General features: G+C 35.6%; 1 protein-coding gene across 1 annotated transcript; it reads right to left on the bottom strand.

Annotated features, from left to right (window-relative positions):
• Positions 1–951: 951 nt before the first annotated feature.
• On the bottom strand, positions 952–13,311 carry LOC121380621 (2',5'-phosphodiesterase 12-like). Its single transcript, XM_041509524.1, has 6 exons — positions 12,040–13,311; positions 10,185–10,324; positions 7,293–7,455; positions 5,121–5,409; positions 3,379–3,493; positions 952–2,266 (listed from the first exon to the last, which is right to left on the bottom strand). Exons 1-6 carry the CDS (start codon positions 12,846–12,848, stop codon positions 2,004–2,006), a joined length of 1,779 nt encoding a protein of 592 aa, XP_041365458.1. The 5' UTR covers positions 12,849–13,311; the 3' UTR covers positions 952–2,003.
• Positions 13,312–20,452: the final 7,141 nt, after the last annotated feature.

Here is a 20,452-nt window from a genome sequence, read left to right as displayed (position 1 = left end):
CACTAAATATTGAGCGATTGTCATGGCATGAGCAATATCTTACACTGGAGAGTAATAATGAAAGATATCATTTTATTATTTTCACAATATAATTTTAGCTAAAGTAATGTGTCATCTAATAAGATATTGTTTCTAAATCTAATACATTTTTATTACTAAGTTAGCAAAAAACAAAAGACTGACAGGTTTTAACATAGTTTATTTTTCAACATACACATACATGTACTTAAATAAATAAATAAAATACATTAACTTTGAAAATGGCACACTGGATTTTTTTTATTTCAGTCTGTTTTTAGAAATGCTTTTTCATAAAGAAGAACTGGTATCTGGTTAACCAATACAAACCTTTGTTAGTACAATATTAATGTTTTCAGTTGAGAGTTGAAAATTACCTTGCATAAAAATTCTAGAAAACTTTGTGGGGTCAGGAGTGATTCTGGATTTTGTGAAGGGAAGGGTGGGGGGGGGGGTCGGAAAATTCTAAAAATGGAAAGTCTGGGTTTGCCTAATGGAAATTAGCTCAACTCCCTGAGCGAGACATGTACGCGAGTCCAGAGGTATGCTCCCCAGTAAAATTATCAAATAAAGATGCTCCGAGATGTGTATAATATTGTGGACGAAGAAGTTTTAAAAGTAATTAAAAAGGGCACCTTAAATAGGTGGGGGGGGGGGGTAGGGTAACAAGACCCCTGTGACCCCACTTTTGAATCACCAATAATGATCTTGAGAAGTGACAGTTGTTATGAATTAGTCATCAAAGAGCAAGAACAAAGTTAAAGTTTGTTTTGTTTAACGACACCACTAGAGCACATTGATTTATTTATCATGTCAAACATTTAGTAATTCTGACATTGTCTTAGAGAGGAAACCCGCTAAATTTGTCCATTAGTAGCAAGGGATCTTTTATATGCACCATCCCACAGACACAATAGCACAAACCATGGCCTTTGATATACCAGTCATGGTGCACTGGCTGGAATGAGAGATAGCCCAATGGGTCCACTGACGGGGATCGATCCTAGACCGACAACACATCAAGCGAGCACTTTACCAGTGAGCTACGTCCCACCACTAGAGCGAGAACAAGATTGGGGTGGAAAATATATCACTGGTCCGTCACACTACAACATTTACTAGTCTGGCAGAATGCCGACAGTTTTAGACAGTTCAAATTTGTGATTTGTGGAATATTGGAATCAATGAAAAATGAATGCTTTATTTGCAGTATCCGAAAAAGAAAAAAAGACGTCGCCATCGGATTTGTGGTTATATTTTTTTAACATCCATTAAAGGCGTTTGTAGGAAATATCGCTGGCACTATAATTTGCAATATCTCCTGCAATATTCTCCACAAGAGATATCGCTTCTTATAATCTTGATTGGTCAAATTTTAATCACAAGAAAATATTTTGTTACGTCACTGTGTTTGTTTCAGCATTAAACCTATCATTAGTGACGCCGTTCTGCTAGCTAACAAATCTTCCATTGCCAAATATAGTGACATTCAACTCGCATTACTGACACTGTTTACAACTGTCGTAAATGAAAAGAATGATAATGGATGATAAAAAGAATACCCCCGAGTGTTTTATGATATCATAATTTATCAGCACTCGATAAAAGTATAAAAATCCTCAGCAAGCCTCGGATTTCATACTTTTATCAACTTGTGTATCTTCTATAACTCATCCATCAGAATTTTCATTCACATGTGACAAGTGGACTACTTTCTGCTGCCCTTTGGGAACAGTATTAAGAATTTTCACTCACATTTGACAAGTAGACTACTACTTTATACAGCCCTTCAGAATTTATCAAGAGTTCCTTCTCTGTTTATACATGTAGTTAGGGGCCATTCACTTTCGAAAATTGACTGGTTTATATGAACATGAAAATATTAACTGTAAAAAGTCTGAATGGTCCATTAGTCTGTATAACATATACAAATTGTTTTAATCTGTTGCCTCTGACTGGCAAGGCAACTGTTTACACAATGATTATCAATCTTTCCACTTCAAGTCACAGACAAGTGCGATGTGGTCTGAAGGGTGCACTATACTTGGTAGAGCCACATGCATAGTCACTTCGGCGTGTTCCGGCATCGGTATCACTCGGTCAACACAGAGCCTGGCAGAGTCAGAGAAAATATAATCCAGCGTCCCAAAGAAACCGTTGGTGAAGTTCGTGTAGTCGGGATACCCACACGAGCTGACGAGTTTGAGGTCATGTGACAGGGCAAGCTGTACATTTCTGTCTTCTATTGCTGTAAAAATGAATGGAATGAATGAATGAATGAATGAATGAATGAATGTTAACGACATTCCAGCATGACAAATACATTGGCTATTAGGTGTCTGACAAAGGTAGATGCAAACGGAATTATTTCATGATGTAAATACATTGATATAAGTTCTACTTTCAAGTCATGTTGCAGGGTAAACTAAATATGTCTGCTTTTGACTCCTGGGAAAACTGCTGACATTATAAAGTTAAAACTTGTCTGGCTTAACAATACCACTAAATAACAATGATTAATTAATCATTGACTCTTGGACTCTAAAAGGATGAACATATCTTAATTTATTAGCTGTTAAAATATACTGATATTCTAAATATGCTGTTAATCATAACTCACTAGTCACACAATAAGCATCAATAAGACTAGTATTATACCATATCTAAAATGTTTTATTATTATTAGGTTGTATGTTTCTCCATAAGGGGGATAATTCTTAACAAATGACAAAAGACAAATGTGGCATGATGAATGTGGTCAAAGTATCATTGTAAATGACTACATCCAGATAGAGAATAATATCAAATTGCAAGAAAAAGGTTTTTCTTACATACTGGTGGTTTAAGCATTGTAAATGTATGTAGTTACTTGTGTGTAAGACACCAGACTTCGTAAATTCAGTCCACTGTTTACATCTTTTTCTTTTGCAAGAATTTGATCTCAGTATACTTAAATGAATTGTCATGGTAAGCTCATTTTCCAGGTCATTAACCAGCATAAACCAAGTAGACAGGTAATTGTTCAGGACTCACCCTGCCCATTGCCAAATTAGCATTTGGCCAATAAAATATTGTTTAAATTAACTACGTTTCAATAAATTTTAATGAAGTACTCTACATAGATCTGAAAATTGGCTAAAACTAAATTCTTTCCATTGTGATCCCTGATTTTTATCATAAATAAGACTCTTTTTTTTAAAATTAGAATGGTAAACATGATATTCAGTCTTTCAAAAATATCAGTCAATGAAATAAACTTAGTCCGCTGGGGGTGGGTCACCTGGCACCCCCCTCCCCTCCTACTTCCTACTGGCTATGAGCCTGTGTTTGTTGCAGTTCTTCCCAGTGATCAGTACATACCAGACTTCCAGTGACAATGATCAGCTGCTATACTGCCGTTTGTTATCAGCTCAACAGCTCCGGATTTGGGAGAAGCATTGAAGTCTCCACAGAACACCACGGCGACCGACTTGCCCTTAAAGATGAATAATACAGATTATTAACTCTCTTTTATCTACCGTATATTGCTGTGTATTAGCCAAGTTTTGAAGTCTAGAAATACTTTCCAAAAGTAGAGAGTCTGCTTATACACGGAGGCAACAAATTGGTTCATAAAGTTCTGATTGAAAACACTCCCGACCACGACTTACAAATTTTGATCAGACCCTTACAGCCTTTCACAGCTTATTTAACAATATTTTGTGCACAGTATAAATAAAACACCTCATCATGCAATATTATGTATTTTTTGTTCTTGAATGCATTAATAATTTGATGAAGAATAATAAAAATTACTTGTTTTTTGTCATTTCAATGGCATTTTGGGCACATCATTTATTGCCTGAACTTGGAAGCAATCAGAAGCCCTGACACACAGCAACATAAAACACACTCAACAAAAGAAACATGAATATAAAGCTAGAATAAATATCAGGGGCCTAATTCACTAAACTCTCGCAACTTTGCGATCTCGCAGTGCAATGCTAAGAGACTTTAGCAGAGCCTAAGAGAGCTTTGTGAATCAGGCCCCAGGCTTGCATAAACTGCAGGAATGATTGTTCGGTTCATGCATCATATGCACAATCTTATTTTCCCAAACTGATTTGCTTTTTACATAAAATTTACTGAATGCTCAGTCCTACCAACATTTCTTTTCTTTTGTTTTTAAGTAATACAAAAAAGGTTTATGCAATTTTGTTTCAAATAATCTGATTTTAGGTTTATGTAAATTTTTAACTTGAATATGTAGGTGTACTGATATACACATGTATATCATTTAGTATTTTTAAACATTAAACATAAGCTACATGTACAGTGAAACCTCTCAAAACCAGACCCTCTGTAAACTGGAATTCCCCTAAAACCGGACATTTTTTTAAGGTCCTTTTTTAAATATCATTACTGAAATTAACCTCTTTAAACGGGATACCTCTTAAAACCGGACATTTTACTTGGTGCCAAGGGTGTCCGGTTTAGAGGACTTTCACTGTATGTATCAAAATTATACATTTTCAATCATTACTTTATAATAAACGAGTCTTGTGTAGAAATTATACATTTTCAATCATTACTTTATAATAAACGAGTCTTGTGCAGAAATTATACATTTTCAATCATTACTTTATAATAAACGAGTCTTGTGCAGAAATTATACATTTTCAATCATTACTTTATAATAAACGAGTCTTGTGTAGAAATTATACATTTTCAATCATTACTTTATAATAAACGAGTCTTGTGTAGAAATTACACATTTTCAATCATTACTTTATAATAAACGAGTCTTGTGTAGAAATTACACATTTTCAATCATTACTTTATAATAAACGAGTCTTGTGTAGAAATTACACATTTTCAATCATTACTTTATAATAAACGAGTCTTGTGTAGAAATTATACATTTTCAATCATTACATTATAATAAACTAGTCTTGTGTAGAAATGTCAATGTCTGCATTGCATGCTTTTTCCACTATTCAACTTCAAAAAATGGTACGCTTTTTTAATGACTCGATACAAGGTATAAGAGTTGCAGACAAGTGTAATCAAGAAAATAAAAAGTATTTTAAAAACAAAAACAAAAATATTATCTATATGCACACCTTTTCAGCGAGTTCATTGCATATCTTGTGAATAAACCTCAGTGATAGTATTGCTTGAATAATGCGGATGTTGTCAGCGTCTGGGTGAAAGTAGAAGTGAGTGTTGGCCACACACAGACACCGCCCCTCATGTTCCAGGCTCTCTAAGACGGTCACCTGGAGAGCTGTTGTCCTCTGTTCAATGGCTTCCTTCAGAGCTGGTTTCAAACACACCACGTCCCATATATCCTTGTTTATAGAATCTTCCTTCAGAAATGTCGACTGAATCACATCCTTTTGGTCAAACAGTCTGAATATACAGGCATCGAAATAAGCATTGTGTCTGGTAACCCATTTACAGGTTACCACAAAATATAGCCTGGTAACCTATAGGTTACCACAACTACAGGTATATGAAAGTTAGAATTGAATTCCTGTTACTACTACGCGGTCGTTCTAAAATTGTAATGGTGCGCGTGAACATCGGTACGAGAAACGAAATCCGAAGTAAATTTATCTAGTGGGTGACTTATTTCGATACCTGAATATATATTAAACACAATGTAAAAATGTATGTTACATCACAGAAACTACACATATACAAAAAAAAGCCAACATCAGACAAAAAAAAACCCTTTAAAATTGCATCCCTGCTTACAAAATGTGTTGTTATACAAAACAACTCCACACATGTATTTAATTCCTAAATATAACACCGACTCCATTTATACTGAAAATGCTACAATTAGTAAATAAACTGAACTTGAGGCTAAATCCTCTGAAGGAGAAATTACTTACATTGTATGTATAATGAATTCTTAAAGGGAGATTACTAATTTTGCAACCATTTTAACATGTTTTTATTTGTAAAAAAAACAAAAACATTTTAACGACTGTAATTATACATGCATGGAACATCAATATATAATCAGAGTTACTGATCAGGTAAATAACATTATAGATTGGTTAATTCAAAAAGATAGTTTAATGTTATAAATGTATCTCATATCACTTTAATTGTCCATGATTGTATATAAACCACACCCATCATTGTTTTGCAGTGTGCATATCGTATAACAATGTTGCATTACGTTATGTATTTTGTTGATGGTTGTAAAACTCAAGGAAAATAAAGAACCTGAATTTGAACTGGAACATCCTTGTCATAGCGAAAACTGGATACAATTTTTTAATGCTTTTTTTAATACCCGTTTATCAGAATTAATGAGAGCTAAACTCCAGTATACATGTACGTAACTACCAGTACAAACACATTTGTATCAACTGATAGATCTGTTGCTGGCGTAAAAACTATTACCAACTGATGAAGGTAAATAAATGTCTGTTAGAAGCAATAAATTTACATGCCTGCTTTTATGTCTTAACAATTATTCTGCACATAGTTTTTAAAATATTTATTTCCACCTGCATTATCCAGTTTTGTTACACTTTCATATATACCTTACATGCAATAAATTTGACACTTTTTCCCTGTGGCAGAGACAAATAAAAATGTTTTAAAAAATAAAAGCCACCTATTTTAAGACAAAAAGGCCAGTTTTAATTATATACGCTAACAGGATGCATAATTTTTTTTTTTTTTTTAAACATTCAAAAAGCTGATTTTTACAAGGCAGTAATTTCAGTTATTAACTACAGATGTTTATCCTAGAATGTTTACAAATATCATAGGATGGATTTACACACAAAATAACAACCCCCCCCTAAAACACACACACAATTAAAACCGTATTTATCCCAGTCATATGTAATATTCCTAAACATCTGTGTATATTTAATAATTTACCATAAACATAGGTGTTTAGCCACCTGTCTCCGTATTCATGGGATGGGACGGAGCCCAGTGGTAAAATGTTTTCTTGATGCACGATCGGTCTAGGATCGATCCCAGTCGGTGGACCCACTGGGCTATTTCTCGCTCCAGCCGGTGCACCACGACTGGTATATCAAAGGCCGTGGTATGTACTACCCTGTCTGTGGGATGGTGCATATAAAAGAACCCTTGCTGCTAATCGAAAAGAGTAGCTCATGAAGTGGCAACAGCGGGTTTCCTATCTCAATATCTATATGGTCCTTAACCATATGTCCGACGCCATATAACAGTAAATAAAATGTGTTGAGTGCGTCATTAAATAAAACATTCCTTTCTTTCCTTACACGTGACTTTCTTACTTAAACTTGGATCTCCTGTAGAATGTTGCTGACCCCTCGTTGACCTCTCCACCTTTCAGTTTCAGCCATCCTCCGTAGTCAAGGAGATCTAGTGCCGGCAACAGACAACCTTGGAAAACTTTCCTGTCTACCTCCTGTAGACATATAATATCCGCTTTATACCCTGGTGGTGGTGAGAATAACAAAAACATATATGTACACTATATGTACATCACAAGACAATCGCAATTAAATGCAGCAGAACATGGTCACCCTAAATATGTATCGGTAGTACAAAATCACTGGCCTCATGTATAAGCTGAAGTCATCTTTTGTCCAGTTGAATGTTTTATTGATTTCATTAATACTGCCAACAAATAGACTTGATCTTTTCTTTTTCATTCCGTTTTTTCTTTAATTATTACAAACATGGTACTCATAATGTTAACATCTTACTCAACTCGACCAATGCTTAATATTTCATCCTGACATATTGTTTAATAAAAAATATTATAATACATAGATACAAGTACCTGTAGGGGTAACACGATTATTTGATGTTACTGAAAATTGCGGTTTTAGGCCCACAGTTCGGTGTACCATTTTACAATTTGCAAACCACGGTTCATTTTGATTTTGATTTTATATTTTAAATGGTACATGTATAAACGATTCCACACCATGCTGGTAATCCCAATTACCCATAACATATTTCAGCCAATCACAGTGCTCGATTCCCATAAAGTTTATTATTAAACCTGACATTTTTGCATAGGCGATAGGTGCCGTTCGGATCCTGCACAGAACCCACAAATTTCTAGCCAGGATCATAAAAACTGTAATTTCAAAAAATAGGGACTGACCTCGGTGATTAATTCACCGAGAGAATAAACATTTTAAGTATGTTTCGTCCCAGTCGTCAAAATTGAAAAAAGTAAACAAGTGTTAACTTCCAAGACTTATAAAACGATTCAACATCACTAATTTCCATAAGTTTTTATCGGGACGAAATTGTCCACAGTTCCAGAACTACAATGTATGCAAACTACTTTTGATACAATTTTGTAGATTTTTATTTTCACTTTTAGTATTAGCGAAGACCAACAAAAAAACAAAACAAAACCTACTTAAATAATTCACTATTATATATTATGTGCATGTGCTTGCTTATCTTCTTTTTTAATTTTAAATCAGTGATATTTTTTTAAGTAACTTGTGTTTAGTTAAATAATCAACAGTAGGCCTATATATTATGTATTTGTGCTTATTCAAGTTATTCCATACTTTACAAAAAAACAAAACAAACTTCTCATCAAAGTTTTGACATGAACAAAATAATAATAAACATTACAGAAATAAGTCTTGACATATATCTTTATTTTAGACTTCTATAATATATACATGACACTCATATATTATGTACTCCAGAATGCATCTAAAGACAACTGAATTAAAAAACAAAATATGGGAGAGACTATCCCCAGACCCCCTAGCATTGTCGTCCCCAATTATTTTGCCAACCCTCTGAACTAAAATCTTGCATCCCAGACCCAACATTCTAACATGGCATGGCAAAAATGCCATTTTTGTTTTCCAGTAGAGAATTAATTTTATATTTACAGTTATTTTACAAATGACCAATAAAAATAAAGTGTCTTGCTCTTAAAATAATGAATAAAAATGTATGTATGATAATTAGCATACTTGTACTACTTGTGGAAAGCATCATGAATAAATCAAACCGTGGACTAAATGCCAAAAATCTAACTAAAAATAAAAGAAATGAACCATCCTATCCCTAGATACAAGTAGTAAAGAAAGAAACAAATGTTTTATTTAATGACACACTCAATACATTTAATTTAATGTTATATGGCTTCAGATGTCAGACATATGGTTAAGGACCACACAGATAATAATACAGGCAACTTGCTGTCGCCAATCTAGCAGTAGAACAGGGCATCTAGATTATGACAGCCCCACTCCCATTCAATGTTGGGCTAGTAAATAGCTAATATTGCCATGCCTGACGGCTAGTAAAAAAAAAAAAAGTCAAATGCTGCAGTATATTGTAAATATGAATAGCCTGCCCCAACCCCAACCCCCCAATATTAGCGTTTTTAACCTCTATCTCCCTCTTTAGGTGACATATCTGATTATTGCTATTATTTAGTAAAATTGTATTAACTTAAAGTAAATTTTTCATCTAGGCCAGTAAATTTTTTAAATCACTGATTCCATGGCTAGAGGATTTTATATTATAAAAATTCTAGAAGCCCTGTAGAAGATATTTTATTTCCACCACCCCACAGACAGGATAGTACATACCACAGCAGACCACACAGGCAAATGCTTTATCACCACATCCTGTCCCCATAATACAGGAAGTAATATAATAAGTATGTTTGTAATTTGGCATTAATAATAAAATAAATACATACACTGCATTAGTTAACTGTAAAAATCAAGGAAGTACCAAGCCTAAAATAACACATGAAGGGAGGCAGTAAAAACAGAAAGGGGGAGGGGCAGTAAAAACAAAAATGGGGAGAGGGACAGTAAATACAGAATAGGGGCATAATAATTCAGCTGGGACTTACAACTCCAGCTAGAGAGACCATTAAAAAAAAGAAGAACTTTTTATGATTTTCATGGAGATGGGTGCAACTTATCCCCCCCCTCTTTTCCCTTGCTAGATACTGACCTGATCTTATGTCAGGTTACACTAAGCAAATATTTTGTTAATGTTATGTCTAAGGGTAAACTAAACATTAATTAGCCTGGGAAAATTAAACTGAAACATTTTACAAATGACAATATAAATATTTCATTCTGAAACAAGAAGATGCATGTGTTTTATAAATACACCTGCACATACTTTGTGGTTGTTTTCAAGTGTGCTAAAACATGTACCACTTATTTCCTTCAGTATCAGCTGCTTCCGGTAGTCAATGGCGAGGGCATAATGAGGGCAGTAGCTGAACAGGTGTTCTCTGCTGAAGTCAGAGTCTGCATACAAGTCAGCTAAGATGTTATATGTCATCACTCGGAAACTGAAAAAAAAAGGAGGAAAATGTTAATTTAATTAATGCTAAGGAGGGGAAATTATGCCACTATATATCAGGACATAGATATATATAATATTTTCAGTCCAGGATTTTTGTATTCCTATACTGTAGAAAATATTTAAATGTGTTCCTGAGGTAAGATCTAGCTCAGTGAGTAAGGCATTCGCCTGACCTGCTTAGTTTGAAGGATCGAATCTCCTCGATGGACCCATTCACTGACTGGGATAATCGAAGCTTGTTTGTGAGAAATTACATATAAAAGATCCCTTGCTTATCAGTGTTAATGGAAAAATGTGGCAGGTTTCCTTTAATTACCAAATGTCTGACATTCAAGAGCCACTGATTAATTATTTAACGTGTTCTAGTGGTGTCATTAAACAATACAAACTTTATTAAATCTGTTGTATTAATAATCACTACTACTCTGCAGTGATAACAATATATAGCATGACCATTAACAATTTTGATATATACCAAAAGTACTTTTCAAATCATTAGACGATCAAAACCAAATGATAACTTAAAATTTAAGACAAATGTATGTATACTTGAATCATAGTCATTTCGTACCCAAGTCATATTGTACTATCCATTTAATACCATGCTGCCTGGTCATTTCGTACCCTAGTCATTTCGTACCTTTGCAAAAAGTCATTTCGTACCCAAGTCATTTCGTATCCTAGTCATTTCGTACCATTGTGAAAAGTCATTTCGTTCCCCAGTCATTTCGTACCCTAGTCATTTCATTCCAGTATATAGAAAACGAATTGACTATAGCATAAAAACAGTGGGTTTTGTTTTAAAACTTTATTTTAAGAGTTTGAAAACCAGAACACGTTATTGTGCAGCATATCGTTATTGATACCCATAATACCTGTCAACTGAAAAACTACAACACAACTACAGGCAATACTTTAAACAAAAATTAAAAGACTCCGAAAAACTTATATTATAAACACAATACGACCATATCAACTTGCCCTATACCTCGAAACATTAAATAATTGTAACCTAAGAAGACATGTAACTAAAATTAGAATATGTGCACACCGCCTCGAAATCGAAAGAGGCAGATATCACAATATTCTCAGAAAAGACCGACTCTGCAAGCTTTGCAAAGAGGCAGTGGAAGATGAGGCACATTTTCTTGTGGACTGCAAACAGCTAGAAACGAACAGAAGAAAATATTTTATTACACTCGCACAAGAATTCTCAATATTCCAAACACTAAATAAATACGAAAAATGTTATTATATCATCAACTTCCCTAAAACACAACTCATTACAGTCGCACAACTCTGCTCAGATTTGGACACAGCACGAACTAGCCTTCTAACTAGACTCCCTGCCACTTAATAATATTTATTTATTTTAATTAACCAAATATCGAAGAACAGACAAAAGACAATAGAACCTGTTACACTACATGTACTTTATTACACAAGAGTTGTAGTTTAGTTTTTTTGATGTTAGCGTCTAATTTTATGTACTTTATTTTTGCTGGTCAACCAGACTATGTTTTAATGACTAGGTACGAAATGACTCTTTGCAATGGTACGAAATGACCAAGGTACGACATGACTTTTTGCAATGGTACGAAATGACCAAGGTACGAAATGACCAGGGTACGAAACGACCAAATTAGGTACGAAATGACCATGGTACGAAGTGACTAGCAACTGTATACTTAGAAGACACACCAGCCAGCACCGACTTCACTTGGTGTATACAGATGTCTGTTGTCGAAAGGACAAACTCCAGGTCCAGCATCAACTGCAACTTTTGATACACATGACAGTTCTCTTCCCGTCCTACTGGCATTTTGGGGGAAACATGTTAAACTTAAATGGTGTCCGATATCGTCTGTGGATGGTGTATAAACAAGATAACAAGAAACCTGTACGTCAGCTTCATTCGGACTACTAATACCAGAAGATGTTTCCCCATGTTCGTGAGATTCATCCGTCTGATCACGAGCAACTCTTACCCATTTAAAAACACACTTATTTAGATCTGCAAATTCCACATCAATTCTTGGAAATATTGGAAAACCAGCCATGATGTTTGATGGCATGGAAAGTGCCGACACTGTGGGTAAATTCACACCGACTGTCAGAATGTGATCACCAATGTGAAGTTCTGCTCCGTCAACCCAGGCTTTATTGTTGGGAAGATCGTCTTCGACAGAATCCCCATTGATAAGAAGTTGAATCCCTATTTCTCCTACTACCTCCTTCGGGGCCTTTTTCTTGTTACGTTTGAAAATGCCTTTCTGTATATTTTGCTGCAATCGAATTAGAGCTTTACTCAAGGTCTCTTGCTGTGGTCGCTCCATATTAAAGGTCTTAGCTTTGTGTCCGCCTCCACGATCGTAATTGACGCTTATTTGCATTCTCTCCTCGTCTGGAATGCATCTGACATACACAGACGGTAGTGCTGTCGACATCGTCTTTAAATTTTTGAATGCTAAGCCTGACAGTAGCCTAGAATATATAATCCTTGACAACATTTACTCAAACATGTGCAACACCAACAAATACGGAAGTCAGCACAAAACTGTTTTTTCCAAGCGAAAGATTTTTCTTTATTTGTTAAAGTTATTTCCCTTGACGAATTTCAGAAAATGTAGTCTCGATCGCTAATATACTTTGTCAAAAATAGATTATGACGTTATGCGTGTTAAGCGCAAACTTGCATCTTTCAACACAGGTCCGAAAGAACCGGGTGCGGGGTGGGGTAGGTGTGCCCTTCGCTTGAAGTCTAAAACAGTAGGGCCTAACTGTATTTAAAATACATTCTGAAGAAAATAAAAAAGTGACATTATTACAAAGATCATAAAAAAAAATCAATGATCTATCATATGGGCCTCTCACATAATTATGGTGAGGGGTACTTAGGAATACTATCCTGTAATGCATAATAGAGACTCTTACGTGCCTTTGAGGACATTTAATTTTAATTTGTCCTTTAATATTAATTTGTCCTTTATATGAATTAAAGGACCTTTACAGACGCAGGTGTAGGACTTTTAGAGGGTTCTAGACTGTGGTGAGCTAAGTGTATGGGGGGAGGGGGGTCGAGTCATGTTCCCCAGGAAAATATATTGGACACCACCCCCACACACGCGCCTGCATTAACAGATGCATGATCGTTCAGAAGCCATTTTCACAAAACATCGATCACTGACGATTAGCAGAGACGGGGAAAAAACCCAGTCAATCAATGGATCCGTTATGGGGGTTCGATCTTAAGACCAATACACCTCAGGCGAACTCTGTACCGACTGAGATAACTGTGTCTCGATGACGTCGATGTATGACAGGGGTCATTTGTTAACAGTGTGAACAGGGAAGTGTAATATGTCAGCAGTGAAGAGAATGAGTCTGATGACATAATCCAAACAAATGTAATATCACTTACTGTGATGCACGTGGCACATTCATCTCATCACATTACCATAATCCTGTTTAAAACCCCAACAAAGAAAACAACATGTCATTATATGTAATATCACATGACATGCCTGCATGATGACCATCGAATTAAGCACAGATGGATGAAGAAAAAACATTATTCCTGGTCGCAGCACAAAAACGTTTTAAAAGACTCAATTAAATGTTGTTGTTTTTTAATTAATTTTTTTTTTTAAGGAGGTTAAAAATAGCTAACATATTAAATATATGTTTTAATTTGAAACTATTAATCCCAGATTGGAATTATTACATCGCCGTGGCGATAGTAAGCAATATTATAACTAGTGCTAAGTAACAAAATAAATAAGAGGAAAATCTAAAGGCGGAATGGGACATCGTATTATGCTATGTAATTTCCGATTAATAAATTACAGCGCTTTTTTTAAGTCTGCGAGTTCACAATATAGCACAGATCTGTCAGGAGTAAACAGAAGGAACTGACTACATACACACCTAATTAATCTCACAGATGGGTAATTCTGGTTTCACATGTTGTTTCACAGAAACAAAGTTTATTTTTGTCCGTTAATTTACTTGAGAAAAAAGTGTTAAAATATTAGTATGATTCTTTAAAGAAAAAGATTCGGTTTCGAGAAAGGAGTTAGAGGAGTATTTATTTAACAACATCTCAACACTTTGTAAACTACGCCTAGGTTGGTGGGACGAGGAAAAACCATTGCTAAGTTCAGCCATACCGAGCAGAACAACTTCCGCTGGACTGGTTTTTGCGCTTCACAAGACAAGACTTTATTTACACTCGGGCCGTTGCACAACGGCATAGGCGGAATATATACATAAACATTTTGTTATATACACGTGACAAGATGGTTGGCAGTAAATACATTAATTACAATACATTCACAAACACATACAAAAACACATACAATCACGCACATCAATATATTATGTAATAATACAGATATAGAGGTAACCAAGTACTTATAAACGAATAGATTATTAAACGTATATATGGTGCAGTACATAATTGTAATATTTTATTGAATATTTTTGGTTTTGATGATGTTTGTAGTCATGAGCGTTTGAATTCATTAATTATTACATTTATTTAGGGTACTAATTCGTTTATTCTCCATTTGTTCTCTAAATAAGTTATTTATAAGTACTTGGTCGCATATAATAATATGGGTGTAGAAATTGGACTCGTGAATTATAAAAAAAAATGGCAAATGAAAAGATAATGGAACTCGATAAACCAAATAGCCACGTCGGGAGCCAATCTTATGTCTTTAAAGGTTTTTTTCACACTGGCCTTGTTGATTGATTGATCGATTGCTTGCTTCTTTGCTTAATTGATTGATCGATTGCTTGCTTGTTTACTTAATTGATTGATTGATCGAAATATATTTGATTGTTTTTTAAAGAGGACAAATGGATTACGCACAAGTTATACAACTTACTAGGCCTTCTCCGTAATGCATACATGTCAAGTCAGTAATATACTTTTGTAATTTGAATATGAACAGAAATAAATATTATTGAAAGAAAGACATAAAGAAAGAATTAATAAAGGAAACAGAGAAGAGACGCAATACAATTCTGTATGTGTTCGATAAGACAGCAATTTTGCTAAAAGAAAACACAAAACACAAACAAGGCATCGCAATGATTACTTTATGGCTACAGAAAACAAACTCCGTACATTATTTACTAATTAAGGAAAACGTTTTGTTTCATTTATCTACTTCTGCATACGAATTCATTATTATTATTATTATTATTATTATTATTATTATTATTATCATTTAAAATCAGTTGTAAATTTATTTGCTGAAATATTTGCAATGAATTCCAGTAAAAAAATTGTTTTCGAAATAATATCCACAACTACACGAGGAATCGGTGCTAAGGCCAACTCGATATAAGTCTGCTTTAAATCACTACACCCGTGTCTTAACTTGGTTTATGCAATACATTTTCTCATCTATTGCCAAATGAATAGTATGGTGCTCTCTTAGACCTACGTCCGATGGATTAACCACCGAGGAATGATGATGGTCTAATCTCGATACAGGAGCTTTAACCCAGTTTATCTAGTAAAACCACACATTCAGTCTTGTCAAACCAGCTTCGTTTGATTTGATCTGGACAATTAATCACATTACGTAATGGCCTTGCAGACCGGAAGTAAACACAAATGAAATTGACCTGTCATAGCGTGACTGACGTCCGAACTGAATATGTATTAATCGGCGCTTGTTACTAGAGGTGCATGTTATTATCGGTATTCCCATATATTATGAGTCGGTAAATAATATTTTTTTATTTCAAGTTCGTTCTCAGTCGGAAACCCCTATATTTTAGATTCGACTAGCTTTCTTAAATGTGTTAAAATATATGTTAAATGCGTGTTAAATAAACTTTAGTACACCGACGTGATCCATATATTTCATGTTTTAATAATAAACTTAACAACATGTACCGTGTATTTTTTGTATTTTTTAAAACTTTGTTACATGCCTTGCTTACATACAGGAGCGAGACGTAGCCCAGTGGTAAAGCGCTCGCTTGGTGCGCGGTCGATTTGGGCTCGATCCCCGTCGGTTGACCCATTGGGCTATTTCTCGCTCCAGCCAGTGCACCACGACTGGTACATCAAAGGCCGTGATATGTGCTATCCTGTCTATGGGATGGTGCATATAAAAGATCCCTTGCTGCTAATCGAAAAGAGTAGCAAATGAAGTGGCGACAGCGGGTTTCCTCCCTCAATATCTGTGTGGTCCTTAACCATCCCTACCTGTAACTCCAAGTGTACGTTCATGTCTTATTAATACCAAATCTTCTGTGCATAGGCGTACGGGCTCTCATTTTTGAAAAGGGGGGGGGGGGGGCAGACTTGTTTTTGTCCGAATTAAAACAAAATGTCAGAATTTGGATTTAACAACATTTATTCATATTAGCATGACTGCCAAACAGCTATATATGGTTACAACCGAATCACTATGCATGTTTACATACATGGCTTACAACTAATTTTGCGGGTAGAATGTTGGAAATACATGGTAAAAAGATATCAAATTAGTACATTTTTGGACATACCCAGTCTGGAGCTCGACGCGGTAAGACGTGTTTGTTTCGCTTATGCACACTGCACGTGCTTTCGCGGCTCGACTTGGAGATCCTGCACTTCGTTGTTTTTGTCAGCGAAGTGAAATTTTCAACTGGGATGTATGCGGTCATTGGAACTGATTGAACGCTGGAACGCTTCTCATTTCGGCAGTCTGCACCACCAGGTTGGATTCTTTTTTAGCGAGATTCTTTGCCTCCACGTCATTTCTCCGTCTGACTATGTTGACTTGGGTTTTTTTCGTGACTCGTATGACTGGACCTAGTCTGATTCTCTCTCGTTCAGACAGATCCGGCTTCTCAAGATTTGTATTTCAGCACAGCACTACACCTTCAACGTTTATTGACTGTCAATCTAGGGGTTTTCTTGACGGCATGCAACCCATCTCGTCCCTACAAGCTGTGCATCCTAACGGCCTTAACGAGGCCACTCACGTGGACATATAGATCGGACTTTAAACTTTTAGACCTTCGTTCAAAAGTTTATGTCGAAATTACTTTCTTTTTTTAATATTATTAAATAGTCCGATTCTCTCTTCTTTCTCTTATTTATTTTTGGACTGTTCTTCTAAAATGCTCCAAATTATATAAATATTCGACCGAGCAGTCAATTCTTTTTATTTTTGGCTTGTAACTTTTTTCCTTTTTTTAAAAATTCTATTAACTTTTTTACTAATTGCTATTTTCAAAATTCTGCCCATTTTTAACTCTACCCCCTCCCCCCATCCCAAGTCAGGCCACCGATCTTATCTAATTTCTTTTTGACCACCCGATCTAATCTAGCGACCAAATTTAATGAGTAGAATTTTCTTTATTAATTATATTAATTAGAAATGCGCATCAAAATTTTAAAGGCCCACTATTTAATTTTTGGATATAAATTTCAAAATTGTCCGCTTAATTTTTTTTCTGTCCCGGGACAAGCCCCTGGCTATCCAGAGACAGGCCCCGGGACGGACATGCTCGAAACTCTAGTGGTATATGAGCATGTAAGAATTATTCGTACTCGCACTCGCACATTTTTGGACGAATATCTCTATCGTTTTTACCCGAATTTGATGATTTGCTCCAATACTAAGGGGGGAGTTCCCCCTCCTCACCCGCCCCCTGTCTCGTATGCTTATCCTTAGAGTTTAATGTGTATATAGTTTCATTGAATGTTCAATTAGACTTATCACAAACATCCTCCTGCCCCCTGAGCAAATATTTGCATTTAAAAAAAACCCCGCTGGAAACATTTGGGCAAAATGAAAATACCTGAAACCTATTCACTAAGAATTTTCTACAATTTACTCACAATATTAGTTGTTATCTATATGAAAAAAGCGGGGTGTCGTTAAACATCTATTCTATTCTATTCTATTCTATTCTATTCTATTCTGTATAAAAATGCGTGACTATTCCTTTGGACCCCTATATAACTATTTGGTAGTTATGCAAATATGAATAAACGTTGTTATCCAGATTCGGGCATTTTTGTGTGTGTGTTGCTTTTTAATTCGGGCAAAATCAGCATGCCCCCCCCCCCCCCCCCAAACAAAGGGAGAACGCACGCCTTGTGAGTCGTAAAATTGTTACATTTAGTACACCTTTGATTTTTGATGGTCCAAATCAAATCTCAAACTACATGTATTTGGTGTTTCCCGCCACCTGAAAGATGTTTTGACAGGAACGGTAACTGTGCCGATTCAGAGTGATAGAGGTGCATCTAGTGTTATGCAGTTTGAAGGAAGGAAGGAAGGAAGGAAGGAAGGAACTGTATTTACTTAACGACGCACTCAACGCGATTTATTTACGGTTATATGGCGTCAGACATATTATGGTTAAGGACCGCACAGAGTTATGCAGTTTGATGTAGACTGTTTTAGAACCACGCCTGTCGTGTGAACATCCTCTGACTTCGCCAGAGAGTTCTACCCATGACAGGGAGTAAAGATACTGTCTGTCCTATTTCCTTTATATTCCATCCAAAAGTAATACATCTTGTAACTTAGTAATGTGGCATAGTAGGTCTTGTCTTGTTTTGACCAATTAGAATAAGCGTTCTGTGATTATGAATATTAATTTAGCTATAAAAGGCAGTGTGGAGATTTATTCCTTGTATTTTTCTTGGAACGTATCTTGTGTTTGGTAAGTTGTTTACTGTAGTAGTACTGTGTGAATTTAAAGAAAGAATTATCTGACGTGTTATTATTTGATGGTATTGCCTATAGCCTGACATAGGTGGGTGGGGCTGGTAAAATTGAGTGGCAGGTGTATTGTCGAGCTCGAGGGAGGTGACCACCAACTGTAATAGATCCAGAGTGATATGAAAATGAACAACACGTGGAATAACGTCAGACACGTACGGTAGTGGATTGATAGTTATTTCCTTGGGACAAACGTAGACCGCATTCGTCTGTGTAAACTCCGGAATTCCTATTAAAGCACTGATTGTTCTCATTATGTCATTTTGTACCTAGAATAGATTGTTTTGATTAATGACACTACTAGAGCATACTGATTTATTAATCATCGGAAATTGGATGTCAAACATTTGATAATTCCGACATATAGTCGTAGAAAGGAAACAGGCTATATTTTTCAATTAGTAGCAAGGTTTATTTTATATGCACCATCCCACAGACAAGATAGCACATACCACAACCTTTTTTAATAGCTAGAACGAGAAATAGGTCAATAGGTCCACCGACGGGGATCGAGCCTAGACCGACCGCGCACCAGGCGAGAGCTTTACCACTGGGCTACGTCCTGCCTCCATACTTAGAATATATTTTCACAAATGATTTCAGAAAAAACTGAATAAAGACTGAACTCAAACGCTTGTACAGTGGGGGTCGGGTCTATATTATGACGAGCGAATTTTGTTTCTAGAAAATATACATGTATTTAAAAAGAGAAAGAAAAAAAGGCTTGTTGCAATGAGAGGGAGGAGGGGGGGGGGGGGCACTCGCACCACCCACGCTGCATCTGGATTAAAAAATAAAATTTACATCTTATTTCCCCTCTGGCTCCATATTTATAAGCGGACAAAAGTCAACGTATAATTCTTATTTACCTTCTTGATCCATACAGATAAATATGATATTTTGACTAAAGGATGTTTATGAAAACGGAAGAAGGAAGGATATGTTTTTATTTAACGACGCACATTTTATTTACGGTGATATGGCGTCAGACATAATATAGTTAAGGACCACACAGATATTGAAAGAGGAAACCCGTTGCCGCCACTTCATGGGCTACTCTTTTCGATTAGCAGCAAGGGATCTTTTATATGCACCATTCCAGACATGATAGTACATACCACGGCCTTTGTTACACCAGTTGCGTCCACCGACATTATGAATACGGAGTCTGGTATGTACGGTCCATGTATTTGCTTCGTTGTTAATAGATAGTAACAATATATAACCGTTGAAGAAGAATTCGCTCAAGTAGGATAACCACATTACATATAAATGATTAATTCTGAAGCAGTGTGTATTTCGTTTTTCCTCCATAAATGGCATGGTGATGACATCTAGTTTTTATGTTTCAGTTTTACTACTTTTTC

This window comes from Gigantopelta aegis, chromosome 2 (genome assembly GCF_016097555.1).
Source record: "Gigantopelta aegis isolate Gae_Host chromosome 2, Gae_host_genome, whole genome shotgun sequence".
NCBI classification, from domain to species: domain Eukaryota; kingdom Metazoa; phylum Mollusca; class Gastropoda; order Neomphalida; family Peltospiridae; genus Gigantopelta; species Gigantopelta aegis.
Note: the sequence above shows the minus strand (reverse complement) of the source record. Positions and strands in the feature narration are given on the sequence as shown.

Coding starts and splice junctions, on each gene's coding strand:
- LOC121380621 (XM_041509524.1), bottom strand. CDS start 12,848: ATGTTGTCAAGGATTATATATTCTAGGCTACTGTCAGGCTTAGCATTC. Junction 5,410..7,292: donor TACAGGAGATCCAAGTTTAA/GTAAGAAAGTCA, acceptor CTGTATATTCAG/ACTGTTTGACCAAAAGGATG. Junction 2,267..3,378: donor TCATTGTCACTGGAAGTCTG/GTATGTACTGAT, acceptor TCATTTTTACAG/CAATAGAAGACAGAAATGTA.